We start from the raw sequence: 16545 nt of genomic DNA on the forward strand, positions 1-16545 counted from the left end.
ATCAAGAGATTCAAGTGATCTTATAATAAACACATCACACAAAACTAATTAATTATAAATGACGTCATGATAGAAACTTTGATCATTTTTGGATGAGAGGAAAGTAAATTGTCAAACAGTAAAAATCCAATTTTATGACATGACGTGAGGGATTAATGACACAATCCTAGACTTGTGTAAAAACTCTGACAAACTTTAAACTAACCTTTCATGGCAATAATTTTAAGTGGGTGTCATCAGTTAATTTAACTCGCCTATCCTATGCTAATTGTTTGATTACATATATTGAAAATTGCGAGGAAGTATACACGTTTTTTATATAAGAACAAACTATATAAGAACATAAGGCTTCGATGGCCAAAGTTAAGAACATTTTAAGGCTTTGTAGACTCAAAAACACCCTATTTCTTAGGAAAATAGTCAAAAATACTCACAAAAAGGTTAAAATAAGAACATGCTAAGAACATTTTTAGGCTTAAAACTAAAAAAGTTAAGAACATCTAAAGGCTTCAAAGATTTTGGATGTTCTTATAAAATTTAAAAAAATGTGTACAGATTTGCGACACTTGTTTCAAAATTGGTCTTTTAAACAAAACAACAAAACTCTGCCAAATGAATGCTCCGAATTTATGCTCTTTTTTATCTCAACGCTTTGATGAATGATGAATGATTATCAGGTTATAAACATCTTGATAACATCTAGATCAAACAATCTAGTATTGGCAGTATTTCAAATGGAACAAATTAATCACAACTTTCAAATTAACTCTATTGATCCATTGTGAAAAGAGTTTTATCAAAATTTGAACATTTAAAACTATCGTTCAATAATCCTCTAAATTGAAATAAAACCCTTCACCCATATGATCAGAATAAAATCTTAAAATATTACAAACATGATTATAATAGAAGTTTTAATGTTATAAGATTTTTTTTAAATGATGTATTTGTGTATACAAAAGAGAAGGTGGAGTTTTACCACGTCTTTTAGAACATTATTTTCCTCTAAGCTTATCACAAACAAAGCCAAGGAAGTTTACAAAATAGTGAGGGATTAAGCTTGAATTTTTCAAAGCAACAAAAATTATTAAATATATAAAAGACGACTGGATATAAATAAAAACTTCTCTGCTCTAGAATCAGTTATGTTACACACTATGCATGAAAGCAAGCAGTTTTAATGCGTTATAATCTTGAAACTAGACACAAATATGATATAACCAAAAATATGTTAAAACTGATGAAACAGATGATCTATGATCTCAAGCTATCTAAGTATTCTGTTAAATAAGAAGAGAAGATAAAAAAACAGATTATAGTGCATCAGAAAATGAGAGCTGAAATCAAAAAAATCATATGACTTCATCTTCCTTCTTTCTCAAGCTCTAGTCAACCAACAATTACCAGAAAACGTTTTTTGTGTTTTCTCGAGTTTAGACAACATGACATCTTAACTTATATGACGTAAGAGAAACAAAAGAAAGGGGCTTATATCAAATGACAGTGCTTTATAAAAAATCTAAAACCATATGATATGCTTAGAATGCTGCCTTTGGAATTTGTTGGGACATAGCATTTGTCTCCTCTCCCAGTTAGGTATCTAATAAAATATTGAAAATACATTTTCAAAAATCAAACAAAGGTCTAAGTGGTTGAAAAAAATCTAGTAATGCGGGGAAAGTTCCTAAAATCATCAAAAAGACAAACATAGATTTGTAGTTTTGCTACAATTATGTGCATGCAATAAAAGTTATCAAGTTTCTGAATGGTTAGAAAATGTAGAAAAGGTGTATCTTGATTTCTTTTGTTTTCAAGTGCCACTGTTACAGAACATACAGGAACTTGCCAAATGTTCCTAACTGCAAGCATAGTATAAGAAAGCCGCGGCTGGAATATGTACCGCATTGTCTTTTCAGTTAATTGCTGTTCCATCTCTGTCTCCGAGCTTTATAAGAACATCAAGATGCTCAGTTTTTTATTGGTAGATAGTTTTTGAAATTTTTCTCTTATTTTCCTTCACAAAAAGTTTTTTTGTTGCTAGCTATCTTTGAATCTGTACCCAATAGAACACTTGAACTAATTTTGGACATATTTTAGGGGTATTTTGTAGAAACAATAGTTTTTCGCCAAAATTGAAATCATAAGAACTATATTCAAGATGACAACTTTCCTGTCAGTTTAAGTGATAAATTTTGAAGATGATGGCTTTAAATTTTCACAGTATTATCTTGATTTACTTTTTCATTGATTTCTAAAAAGATTTCACTAAAATATTGTGAAGGCATTTCGAGGCACCTCATTAATTTTTGAGTTCTTTCAGCCCAGTCATTTTGTGCTTGTTTAAATTTCTTAGTGTTGATTTTTACTTTACAATGATTTTATAATACAAGTGTATTATCAAGAGGCAATCATTAATGTCTAAAACGCACTGAGAAGTAAGTATTAACGACAAACTAATAAAATTTACCATTAAAGATGCTACATTACTGATTTCTTGATCAAGAAATAGTCATCAAATACGACAGAGATAGAACAACAGAAATTCAGATGTTATCATTCCAGCCGCGGCTTTCTTATACTATGCTGCAAGAGATAGAGTAGTTTTTTCCGATAAGCCTTATCTTTACACTGTGATCCCTACCGTAACTTGATCTAATGTTGACATCCCTCCTCTAATTCCGACACCCTTTTTATCAGCTGAAATTGATAGAAAGGTTGAAACTGTTTTTTTTTTGGCTTAGTGGTCACAGAGGAATAATCCTTTTTCAATCAGTGATTCAAGCTTTCATATTATTCCTTTTAGTTCCTGTCTCTAAAGAAGGGTGTCGGAATTAGGGATGTCGATATTAGACCAACTTACGGTACAATATAAAGGTCCTATACCAGCATCTTTTAATAAGTAGCACCTAATTAATTGCTTATTAAGAAACAAAGTATATACAGTGAATTTTTCTAAGGAACAGTAAATTTTTAGATTTATGGCAACTTTGAAAAATAATGTTAGGGAGTTTTTCCATTCTGCCATTGTTGATGTCTGGAAACTTTTGTAAGAGAATTGAACCTTGCAAAGGTGTTAAAACAATCTTATGTTTTAGTTTACTATGATTTTGACAAAGCCTTAGTATGTAGTATGCTAGGGTTAAACGCGACTGAACTGGAACAAATCTACTCAAGTTGGTCAAGTTCAAGTAAGCTGCCTGTCCCTGTGTTCTTAATTGACATAAATTCCACCCACAAAATATAATCAAACACAAAACTATGAAGTACTATGACTATCAGTCAGTTTAAGCTTAAACTCCTATATCAGGATTTGAAACTAGGCTAGTCTTACCTCTATATGTACATTGACAAGTAAATCCTTGAGAGAAGTTTATATCAAAATCTGAAAAAAAAAACGAAAGTGGCCTCTTCTACTGATCTATCTATTTATCTATTATGGTTGAGTTACAGGAGGCTCTGGGAGCCCATTCTCGCAACTATAGATGCTTTGAGTAAGCATCCTGTCAGCACCTTGAACTGACTACCCAATTCCCCTCACATGGCATGGGTTGACACGGGCAAAGGTTTGTTCACTTGCCAAGTGAACTGTTGTGAGTGGGGATCGAACCTTGGTCGCCTGTACCGGAATCAAGGTTGATGTCCACCGCCTCTGATCAGTCAGGACCTCCTTTCTTTACCGATATTACGCGAACAACAGTGTGCGCTAAATTATTTTGGTTTCACTTTCGATTTCAAGCAAAGGTCTTAGCAACAGGGTGCGCGTACATAGCAACGGAACTGGGTAGAAAAATCTAAACATAGAATTCAAAAAAAATACCGATCATTGTATAGAGCACTAAAAAATACCCCCTTTCTATGTTTAGTTTGTTCTACCTTGGATTATAACTAAAAATATCTTCAAATAACCTTTGTCCGCTATCTGCTATTTAATATTTGTTTCCTATCTAGATTATATTAGCGTTAGAATATGGTAAATTTTCACGAAAAATATTTTGTGATGGCAGTACACCCAATGGCGCCCACGGGAAAGTTCCAATTTCTAATTATCAGGAAATTGGGGAAACCGGTTTACCACAATAATTGAAACGATAAAAAACGTACGGAATGAAACCTGACAGAAGGTTTTTCAACCAGATTTATTCAGATAAAGCTATAAGAGATTCAAAAAGGAAAGTTGTTGGGAAGGCAGGGGAAGGAAAGAGTAAACGCAAGACAGAAGGTTTGGTTGTGTTGATCAGGTATGTTTTTATTCTATCCAAACAAATATTATAAAAGACCAAGGAGGCCCTGACTGCCTCTAATTGCTTCCTAGCGCTCTTTCGCAGCTGTTTATCAAATTTCCACCAATAAGGTTGTTGCATTTCAAACGACCCTCTTTTTGGCACCCGTGGTCTCCCAGTGCCTTGCACGACGGGCGGCTGTAAAATCCCACCCTTCATATATTTGTTTCAATCTGTTATCCGTGACTTAGGTTTTTTCTCATCTTCAATTTACTGAAGAATGCGGAAATAATATGATGCTAGAGCTAAATTGTCAACAAAGTGCCATAAGAAACCATTGAATAAAAGAAGAACTTAAAATTTTAAATATTTTCATTTTGAAGAATAGGTGCAAAAAAGTGAAACATAGAAAAGTTTCATTTTTCATTGCATTAATGGAAATGGGGGATTTGGAAAATTTTCTACTGTATGTTTAGTTTTTTGCACAAACCCCTGTAACTATGGGCGAGCACCCTGTTGCTAAGATGTTGGCTTGAAATTGAAAGTGAAACCATTCTGACGTTATTCTGACGTCAAATAAAAACTGAACGGATGTGTTGTTAAAAGATGTAAAGATGGCGGAGAAAATTCAGGAAAATCTACGAAAACAACCGAATTCAGCATCAATTTACGACCTCTGCAGCCCATCTGAATGTGTTTCAAGTGAAGAAGGAAGATCCAAGTGATCACCCCTGATCTATTGGAACGGGTCAATTCATGTGAAACATCAACAGTTTCAGGATTCCGAAAGGAGATAAAAGCTTGCGAAAATATAATGAAAGCCCAGGACGTAGAAATCAGTCAACTACTAAAGTCCAAAGACGTCAATACAATGATCAGCGAAATAAAGGATAGCTTTGAGACCAGAATGGCAACGATCGAAAAGAAGATGGAAGACATCATTGAGAAGAAAGAAGAAAATAGATCACAAAGCTACGCAGCAGTCGCATCGAGGCAAATCGAGAAAAACATAGAAAACGTACTTCGAAGGGAAAAACAGGAGGAACGACAGATTCAATCCACGGCGTGCAATCTAATTCTTCATGGTGTTGGCGAATCCACTGAAGATTCAGAGGAGTCAACCAAAATCTACGACGAAGAATATCTAAATGAAAAAGTCTTACCTAAGAAACTAAGCTTAAGAAATATAAAGATTGAAGAAACTCAAAGAATCGGAAAATTTTCGAAGGAGAAGGAAGATGAAAAACGCTATCGACCAATAAAAGTCCGATTTGCAAACGAAGAAGACAAAAATACAGTGTTAAGAGCAATCACTAAAGGAGAAAGATTGCCCTTCCGTGTGACAGAAGATCTTACGAAAAATGAAAGGAAGACAATCAAAGAGTGGTGTATGAAAGCCCAAGAAATGAACACGTCACTAAAGGATGCAAACTTTAAATTCAAAGTCAGGGGGAGCCCTAGGAAAAAACTCTATCTTGAGAAAATTGTAAACCGAACAAAGAGCGGTTCATAGAGGCCCATGTGCTCGCACGGTGGCCTGCGAACTTGTATAGCATTATTATTATTATTCAAAACAAGGACCCCCGGGCGCGTCCGGGCAGAAATAAATAGATTGTCAAAAAAGCTCAAACTCATTTTCTCACCAAAGTCAACACTGAAAAAAGAAAGAAAGTAATTAAAATTATTTAAGTTATTTTAGATGACTTTTTACTTGAATTAGAGGACCGAGATCCGGGCGGTTTAAATAAATAGATTTGGGCCGCCCTGATGACGCCCTGAAAAATCCGGGCGACATCCAGTCGTCACCGGGGGTCTTTCAAAACGAAAGTAAAATCAGCCCGTACTCGAAATCCCGTAATCTTTGATATACCGTGAGATCAGGTAACTTGCATCAGTTGTCAGTGGAGGCTAGCATGTTTTAGACTTTAAACTCTTACCGTGAAGTCTGGTAACTTGCATCAGTGGAGGGAAACATGCATAGCCATCAAATGACTGACCAATCAAAGCAGCAGAATTTCAAAACAAATGAACTACGCAGCTCCGGTCGCAGCTCTACTCTACCATTTTTGTTTTGATTTAACTTTGTATTGGGCCATTCCAGTTTTTATTCGTTACCCCCCAATGGACGACATGGAATTTCCGTAGCAAATTGCTTTCAAGAAAGTCCGGAATTTCCGTAACAAATTTACAAAATACCTATCATCAAAACCGTGGAATTCCGTTACTGTAACATAAAAAAATCATGGAATTCCAATACTTTAATGCAAAATTAAGTAAAATTCATGGAATTCCGATGGAATTTCTCTTTAAAGTTTGCCTGGAATTCCGTGCCAAAATTTATTTCAAAAATTGATGTCATCCATTAGGGGGTAATTTTTTTTTTCTGGAATGATGACCAGCCAGGTCATTCATTTGAGGCTAGTATAGGGAAATTGAACAATACACCGTTTAGGAGTGTCGACTGCGCACGCGTCAATCCAATTTTCCATTGTTTTGATTTTAGCGATCACGGAAAATTCACTCTCCTCCGTAAAAACACGGTAGGTAAACATCTGGTTCTCATAAGGAAACATAGCAGAAAAACGGTAGGTAAAGAACTCCTTTTAATCATAACTTCTTTTCCTCTTGATGAATTTTTGTGAAATTTTCAGGAGAGACTTATAAAATTATCATTGGTATCATGTTCAAATATCTAAATCATTCTCTTTAAAGGAGAGACAAAAATTCACAATGTTTACATTCCTCTAACCTTTCACAGTACTAAAGTGCGCATTTTTACCTACCATTTTTACCGGGCCTCTGCAATGGAGTACCGTGAAATGGCGAGACTCCTAAACGGTGTATTGAATTGAATTGAATATATTTTTCAGGATAACCCCTTACGAAAATTGCATAGAATCGCAGTGCTCCGCAACTTTAGCATTGTCAATCATCGCCGCACTGCGCTTTGATGGGAAATATCAAGAAGGGTGAAAATATACTTTGGGGCCAGGCTTTCATCTATCTCACATCTAACTGTCTGAATTTATTCAGGCTATATGTTTTTCTTTGGGAAAAAAGACAAGCTAACAAACTGACTTTGATAGACGGAAAAATAAATAAAATAAGTACCTTTCATATGGTAGTTATCCAGACTTTATTCAGATGTTCTTTCTTAGGTTTTCCACAAAAATTGATTGAGATCTTCCACCTTTTGGTGCTGGTGGGAGCACAAAGTATCGCCTTTAGTCTTTAAAATGTTTACATAGCCCGAAAAGTAACCCGGAAAATCCGATTCAATTATTTTGGCGGGAAATTCTAAATGATTGTGTTGAAAGTGGTAAAGGGGGGGGTTTTCAGGGGTCTTAAATACCGTCATACCGACAAAAATTTGGGTCAAATACCGTAGTACCGTCGATAAAAGAAGCCTAATTACCTAAATACCGATACCGGTAGAAAATGAAATACCGTAATCCCGTCGTTTTTTTCTGGTAATACCGATTTACCGGGGATAAAAAGGCCCAATACCGTCGTACCGTAAAAGTGAAACCCCCCCCCGGTAAAAATCTCGGACTGATTGATTGAAACTTTATGGGCCTTTATGGTTTATGATGACGAAACTTATGTTGGAACAACGATGTAAAAATAATAGATAACCAACTTGCCTTGATTCTCAAAAAACATCCGTGTTACGGTTGTAAAAATATTAATGACATTTTGCATCGTAAAAAGTGCAATTAAATAAAAACTTGCTTCATTTGCAGCCTTCTATTGGACAAAATCGATCACGTGATGTATATTTTTCCAAAATTTGGGTTAGAAAAAGTGTATTTTCCTATAGGCAGCCTCACAGAAGGAATTTTTTAATTAGATATTATTGTTCTATAAACATTCATCTGTTTATTTTGTATCAGGCAACCTTCATGCACTTTTCATTCGTGAGATATCGTACTTCAAATCACACATATATTTTTCAGATAACAGCATTTTATGAGCGTTTATTTATCCAGATGAAGATTAAGTGGTATCAGGCCGATCCGTAGTCAATTTGTCTAAAGATTGGTAGCTTTATCTTTTGAAAACAATTCCAAAATTTGCAGTAAATAACAATTCAAATTTTCTATCAATTCAGTGGATGTCAAAAAGTGTGTCAAAATCTAGCTAAAACCATAACACGCACTGCACACAGAGCTTTTTAAAGGAGTGCTCATTTCAATAGGAAAACAATGGTTGTTCTCTTGGGAGAACTGCCTTCTAGAGGTAGTTGGTTATCTATTATTTTTACATCGTTGGTTGGAAGTTTATCGTGGATCCAGAGATTTACGTTTGGCTGTTTGGCTACGTTTCGAGAGATTCTTCTCCCATCATCGGGCAAAGTGGAGGATGTTTCCCCACTATTTGTACTAATATAATAATAGACCTTTTGATTACCCATAATTATCAAAATCTAAACTTAATTTGGTCGTTTTTTCATTTCAACTATAATTCTGCCTTAGAGAAGACTGGCTAATTTAGTTCGCTTATTTCGGTGTAATTTTTAAATTTGGCGATGCTTTATTGTTTTGCACGTTTTTTATAAGAACAAACTATATAAGAAAATAAGGCTTCGATGGCCAAAATATTAAGAACAAGTTAACAGTTAAGAACATTTTAAGGCCTCGCGGACTAAAACACCCAATTTCTTAGGAAAATGGACAAAAATACTCAAAAATGGCGAAAATAAAAACATGTTAAGAACATCCGAAGGCTTCAAAAAATTTGGATGTTATTATAAAAAAATGTGTATCAGAATAAGGATTGACCAGTTTGCGGATAGTTCTTTCCTTAAACGTTTTGATGGTCAACTTGTTCATTTATATTAGGGAAAACCAAAAAGGAGAGATGGGCCAACGAGCATAAAATTTAAATTAAAGGTATCATGACATTTATTTTAGTGTTATACGTTGCTATAAAAATCATTCATATGAAAAAAATTATTCCTAACAAGAGACCACTTTTACCATTTACATACTTCAAAAAATTAATGATTCCTAAAAGAATGCGTTCGATCCCCGATAGATGTAAAAAAGGTGCTTAAAATAATTTACAAGCTGCGTGAAAAATGAAAATGAAATTGAATTTGCGTACAAAAAATAACGTAAAAATATTACAATGAACAATGCAAAAAGATGAACGAATAAACAAAAAATAATTCTCAACTCAATAAACAAATCAAAATAAAAAAAAATCAATCAAATAATCATTACAAAATCAACATTTTTTTTACAGAAAATCTAATTTCGTTTTAAACCGTAAGGATGACGAGGGAAAACAGCGTCCCTTTTGAAAGCGCTTGAAGGGAGTTATGATAGGGCGTTTAATTTGGGATACCAGCAACTACGCCACTTTCGATTCCACAGTGATCGGATCCTCTCAAGATCTTGAAGAAACCTAAAACAAAAAGAGAATCAATGAATGGGTGTGAATTTTTCTATTACAAAGTCTCTATTAAAAAAGAATAGCAGGTAGTTTTGCCAAATAATGACAAAGTATAACCATAGCCTGATTTAGAAAGACCAATGTTTTCAGTCTTTTTCATAAGTATGCCAGCAAACACAAGAAAAAGTTGTGTATAGACTGATAGAAGTAGAACTTTGGCGTAGTAAAGACATTTCAATTAGAACTGCTGTAATTGGGATTCTTTAGAAATGAAAACAAGGTTTTACCTTTGTCTCCCCATTTTGGGTTCCATGAGTTGGCAACCAACCTATCAACACAAAAATAAAAAGAGATTAGTGAGGAAAAAAAATTAAGTGGCGACTACTGAACCATATCCTCCATTTGAAATATTTAGGCAATTTAGCTACATAACAGTTAGTTATTTTAAGTTCTTGTTCCTTTGAAAGAATTTTGTAGTGTCGCTTGTTTGAATTATGATTTCATTATATCTGTATAATTCGAAGGGCTATCATTGTCGTTCGAGTTATGGAAAATGAGGTCAATCGTGCTCTTTGAAAAGGTCCTTAAAGTTTTAATAGCAACAGTAAAATTTGAAAACAGTTAACCCTCGTTAATTCCAACTTGAACGGAGAGTCTAATTTGCTTGATTTACAATAATATTCAACTATTTATAGAAAGTATTTCACGGGGTTTCCCCTTGACGGGAACTGAAGAGTAAGTAAGTAAGTAAGTATATTCATCTGGTGGCTGTCGGCGGAGCCGGGAGTGAGGGAATCTATCCCCTTTTCTATTTGCGCTAGACCTGGGAGATCGAATGCTGAGGTGGAGCACCACACCTACTCTCAGCTCCCAGCAACTTACCGCCTAGATCAGAATACCCAATCTAAGCTACTCATCCGCTGAGTTGGCGGTGACCGGGGATCGAACCCACAACCCTTGGATTGTAAGGCGAATGCTCTACCGACTGAGCTACCCGACCATACTTTCTAGGAACTGAAGAAGAGTTCGAATTATAGAAAGATTCTAATAATAAAAGCTCGAATCAACGAGAGCCCACTGTATTTACAAAATTCAGGCGAAAATATGTCTTACCAGTAGGGTGTTCCATCTTCAACGCCCCATCCGAGGATTTTGATGGCGTGACCGCCCAAAGCACTTCCTGATACGTGTTGGTAGACTCCTAAATGAGAAAGAGGAAAGAAACACTCAGACATAGTGTTCAAATTGTAGGCTGATATTTCATGCGTCATTCTTATAAAAAGGTACACTTGAAATCTAGAATCTTTGCCAAGCACTTCAAAACCCATCAAAACAAACTCAGAAGTTATGGGTTGCATTTAGATCCTTCTACATACACAGCTATTCAAAAATAGAACACTTTACGACCAAAATGAATGACAGGTTAATCAGAGCCACAGCGCTGTAAAAACGATGTTCTGTTGGTCTAAAGCTTTGGAGGTTTTTGGGTTTAACCGAAAGGAGTCAATTATGTAAGCGCAATCAGTCCTGACTACCCATGATTCATTTCTGCCGTGAAATAGTCCATCTCATATTATACCAGATTTGTAGTTAGGGAAATCAGCGTAGACGGTGAAAGCAGCTTCAACGGGGCCATGAGTCATGATCTCGTTGGCAATGGCGTTGACGTCAGATGAGACGGCGTAAGAGGTCAAAGCAAAGTGGTGGTCAGCATTGTAGGTCTTATTGTAGCCTGGAAAATACGGAGAGATATTAGAAGTATTTTGTTTGGAGAAACCTTCAAAATGCTTTCAAATACTTTTTTCCGATACAGTGGAGTCTCTATAACTAACTCGAATATGCACGGGCATTAGCGAGTTTATGTATTTACACTTTTGAGAATGGTAGGAGTGACTGAAGCGATTTGGAATAACCCGCAGTTTTGACCCGCAAAATCGAGGACAGGGTTGCTACAGGTTTGCCAAGTTCAAAATTCCAGATTTTAAGTCTCAAAAGCCATGTTTTTCCAGATTTTTTACCTGAAAATGTCAGAAAATTTCCAGATATTTCAACAAAAAACCCAATATTTTCCAGACATTTTATCCATTAGGATTTTTTTCCTTAACTTCATTTGAAAGGCCAGATTGATGAATACAACGGAATGAGAAATTTCAGAGTGAACTTCATATAAAGACTTGGTTGCGAGCGAAGCGAGCAGAAATTTTTGGGAATTTCAAATGCCAGGATAAAAGTTTCCTATTCCCGAAAAGTTTACTAGGCTTCATTCAGGACTATTTCCTTCAAATTCTATAGTTTTTCCAGACAGGTATGCCAATTCCAGACTTTTCTGGACAGGTATGTCAATTCCAGACGTTTTCCAGACTTTCCAGACATTTCCAGACTTTTTAACATAATTCCAGACATTTCTGGCAGACGTGGCAACCCTGAAGGACGGCAAAAGTGATTTACAGTCATCCTCAGTCAGTCAATCAGTCAGGATCTAGACAAATTAGAACCTTACCGCCTCCGTCGCAGAATAACATGCATACATAAATTCGTGATTGTTAACTTATGGGAGCATGAAACTTGCTCGAGTTATAGAGGTTCGAGTTAAAATGACTCCACTGTTGTTACGAAAAAGGTGATGACGAAGAATTACTTAACGTAAAAAGTGACGTATTGGGTGGTAATAAATTCTAATTTGCTTGTTCGGTTAGAAAATGAATTAGGGAAAGATAAAAGGTAAAAAAGTTTTTAAAACATGATAGCTATACAAAGCTTACCAAGTGCTTTCAAACCCTAAATTGTTTATTTTTCTGAAATAAAAAAAGACAGTAAACAAATTAAATATTTAAAATTTGCTGATGATCATAAACTTACTGCTGATGCAAGAGTGTTCACATCTTGGGGTTGGAAGTTCACCATGACATGGGTTTTTGGATTCAGGAACGTGGTGGTCACAGGCAGGAATTTGGTATGGTCGGCAACCTTGTTTGGAGTTGTAAGGTCCTCCAGTGACAATACCAGTGTTCTTGTAGTAGTTCCATGCAGCCTGTGGAAAAAGAGAAAAGGGGGAATTAGGCTGCTGGCATCCACAAACGGATTCGTGCTTCTCATAGGGTATTGCAGAGTCGATTTAGACTTGTATTTTTATTTACTAAAAGGATTTGGGTGGTTCAGCTGAACCATTTGAACCCCCTCAGATCCGCCGCTGGTATTGTAGTCTAGAGTCGATTTAGACTAAAGGGAACATTCAAGTAAGATTACTGCGTATAAGGCTGACAAAGAGGTTTTTTATGTTTTCAAGGTCAGCAGGAAATCGAAAAAAAAATGCTCGAGAATAAAGAGAATCAGTGAATCAAATCTTTGTTGTGGAACAAAAAGGGAATTTCAAAAATTGTGACTGACAATATATGAAAGACAGTCAACTCTCTCTAATTCGAACTTCTACTATCCGAATCTTTCTATACTTTAATGGGATTAATTTTCGCAGATTTCGCGGAATTGTGCGTCATCCGCGAAATTAACTCCCAATGGAAATTTGGACAGTCTTATCCACGAAATTTTTTTGAACAAAACTCAAAAAGTTTGAAATTACTGCTTTTAAAATTTTAACTGTCATCAAAGAAGAGCTAATAATGCGTATTTCAACAAACAGTATGTATAATTTGACAGTAAAAAGAAAGTAAAAAGAAAGTGAAAATATTGCCTCCTGATAATGCCATATCTGCAAAATTTAATCTCCGCGAAAATTTATCCCATTAAAGTAATCTGAACCTAAATATTGGCCCCGTCAGCTAGCATTAAAATACTTTCTATAATTTGAATCCTCCTTTAATTCGAAGTAAATTCTCTCAGTCCCTTGAAGATCGAATTAGAGAGAATCAGCTGTTTCTCCTTTAAAAAAGGGTGTTCACATAAACTATCGAATCTACTGGGTGACCCAGAAAAAAAGTATAAAGGTTTGATGGCTAACTGTGTCCAAAATAATATGAACTTTTAATGAATTCTTTTGTCATTAAAAGAGGAAATGCAAACTAAAAATTTGGTATACAACTTTTTAAAATTGGTAAAGTGGTTCTCAAGTTATAAGCTTTGAAGTCAAAATTTCCTTTTGAAAAAATGGGGTATCAAATTAACGCAATTTTATGCAAAAAAACAAAACATTTTCTCTATTCCAATGACTTTGACGACTCAATTAAATGATCTCAGTTGATTTCTATCAACTATCCTAACAAAAGTTATGGCGCAAAATAGGAAAACAGTAATTCTGTGCGATTTTTCAAAAATTTTAAAGTTAGTTTTAGTTAGTTAAATAAGTGAAAAATGTTAAAAAATGCTTAATTTGATACCCTTCTTGAAGTTTTTTTAGACTTTTTCAAAAGCAAATTTTGACTTCAAAGCTTATAACTTGAGCATCTCTTGTACCTATTTTAAAAAGCTATATGCCAAATTTTAATTTTGCCTTTCCTCTTGACAATTGAAAAAGAATATAATAAAAATTTGCATCTTAGTTGGACAACCATTAAAATAGTGCTCAATACTTCGTAGAGCGAATCATAAATTATATCTTTCGAAAATTCACAATGTTAAAAAATACATTACTTAAAGTTTCATGCTTATCGCAATCATCAGATGTGTAAAAAACATTTAAAAAAAAACCGTCTTATGTACAGATTTGAAGTGTGGAAAAAATCGTAAAAATGATTAAAAGCAATTATGACAAATTAGGCGATAAAAATGATTAAAAGCAGTTATGACAAATTAGGCGATACAAACTATAAAACTTTAAAAAGATTCAAGTGTCCGGTGGGATGCTTTTTATGTTTTTCAACAAATGTTTATTAACGTGCCTACACGTGGAAATCAGTTCGGATCTTTTATTTAAGAGTTTTTGTTTAGAATTGATGATGTGGAACTTTTCAGTTAAGCACAAATTTCACATTCAGACATGAAGATAAGGCAAATTCGACTGAATTATCGAAACACATCTGGAGCCTACAAAAGCAAGACATTCAACCCATATTATCATGGGAAATAATCGATCATGCTCGACCATTTGCAAACGGAGGTAAAACGTGTAATTTGTGCTTAACTGAAAAGTTCCACATCATCAATTCTAAACAAAAACTCTTAAATAAAAGATCCGAACTGATTTCCACGTGTAGGCACGTTAATAAACATTTGTTGAAAAACATAAAAAGCATCCCACCGGACACTTGAATCTTTTTAAAGTTTTATAGTTTGTATCGCCTAATTTGTCATAACTGCTTTTAATCATTTTTATCGCCTAATTTGTCATAATTGCTTTTAATCATTTTTACGATTTTTTCCACACTTCAAATCTGTACATAAGACGGTTTTTTTAAAAATGTTTTTTACACATCTGATGATTGCGATAAGCATGAAACTTTAAGTTATGTATTTTTTAACATTGTGAATTTTCGAAAGATATAATTTATAATAAAAATTTGCATTATTTTGGACACAGTTAACCATCAAACCCAAACCAATACTTTTTTCTGAGTCACCCGGTAAAACCAAGGTAAAATTGATTTCGGTACGTAAGAGACAAAAGAGACAAAAGCCTTCCAGATCAGTGTTTTGATAATGACTAATGGAAAACTCACCTCTGGGTAACCTCCATTACATCCAAATCCACATGAATCACAGCATGTTGCCAAATCTTCAGCTGACAAGTGATAAGTCATACCACTCTTCACGCAAATACGATCAGTCATTGCTTCAGTTGCTCCAAAAGCCTACAAAAAATAGAGATTGATATCGCAAAATTAGCAAACAAATTCTCCCTTCGGCTCCTCAGACTCAAAACCCCTTCCTACTGGAAAAAATAGCTTAAAAATGATTCTTATAATCCTAAAATTGATGCATTGAAAGCTCTTCTATAGGTTTTTTTGAAAATGAATAAAAATGTTTTCATTTTTCATCGCTTACTTCTTTTCGCCTTATCGCAAATAAAACAATAGGTTTTTAATGTTTGGACAAGTCTGGATTTATTTTTTTGCAAATAACAAATTTGCCACGAATTTTTCCCTGTTGACACCCAGCTTTCTAGCCTTGATAAACAAAACAAATTTAGCCTAAATAAAAAAGTCTCGCTTACCCAACATGAGCCACATGAGCCTTGATCGCGGATTTCTTTGATAGATGGACACTTGTCCCATTTGTCACGCGAGTCGAAGGATTCTGGGATATCACCAACATTGTTTGGTGCTCCTCTCACTGTGGAAAAAAACAAACAAAATTTAGAAGAATAATCTAGGCTTTTCCGATGGATATTCCTTGGAAAGATATTCTTGTTCGGTTACCTCCTTCAATATTCGAAATAATAGAATCTAATACATAAATGAAAGAAACTTCCTGTTACAAATTCTTAGCTACAGGGGAATGATAAAGTAAATTAATATGTAGCACCCATTATAAGAATAGGAAAAATCCCCTGGTTTCACAGTTACTATTATTACCATTCCCCCTGAAATAAACACATAGTAAGTGCAACAGTTTTACTAATTTTACCAACATTGACCATAGGACTACCAGAAGTCAGTGTCAAATTATAAAGTAGCCTTACTTTCCATTTGGGCACGGATAGCAGGATTTGACAAAGAACCACACAACCCTTTAACATAATCCAATGAAGTCTCTTCACCAAAGTTGTGACCAGCTTTCCAGGTTGTCTTTGCTCTGTTCACAGCATCAATATGATGTTGGAATTCTTCTCTTGGTAAACATGTTACCATAGCAACACCAATAAACAATAACAAAACCTTCATGATGGCGGCAAGGTGATTTTTATTATTTGGTGTTACTGTGTATTTAGTTGAATCCTCTATAAAATATAAAAATTAAAAATATGTTTTAGTATGAGGAAATTATGAAACGAGGCGGAGACACGGTCGTTGAACCCTTTGGTCTAGTTAAAAAGAGA

General features: G+C 34.7%; 1 protein-coding gene across 1 annotated transcript; it reads right to left on the minus strand.

Annotated features, from left to right (window-relative positions):
* Positions 1–9100: 9100 nt before the first annotated feature.
* On the minus strand, positions 9101–16443 carry LOC136806582 (cathepsin B-like). Its single transcript, XM_067063172.1, has 8 exons — positions 16189–16443; positions 15721–15839; positions 15227–15358; positions 12477–12648; positions 11197–11349; positions 10731–10818; positions 9905–9945; positions 9101–9629 (listed from the first exon to the last, which is right to left on the minus strand). Exons 1-8 carry the CDS (start codon positions 16388–16390, stop codon positions 9556–9558), a joined length of 981 nt encoding a protein of 326 aa, XP_066919273.1. The 5' UTR covers positions 16391–16443; the 3' UTR covers positions 9101–9555.
* Positions 16444–16545: the final 102 nt, after the last annotated feature.

The sequence above is a fragment of the Clytia hemisphaerica genome, unplaced genomic scaffold, assembly GCF_902728285.1.
Source record: "Clytia hemisphaerica strain Z4C2 unplaced genomic scaffold, Clytia hemisphaerica genome assembly, whole genome shotgun sequence".
Lineage (NCBI taxonomy): Eukaryota > Metazoa > Cnidaria > Hydrozoa > Leptothecata > Clytiidae > Clytia > Clytia hemisphaerica.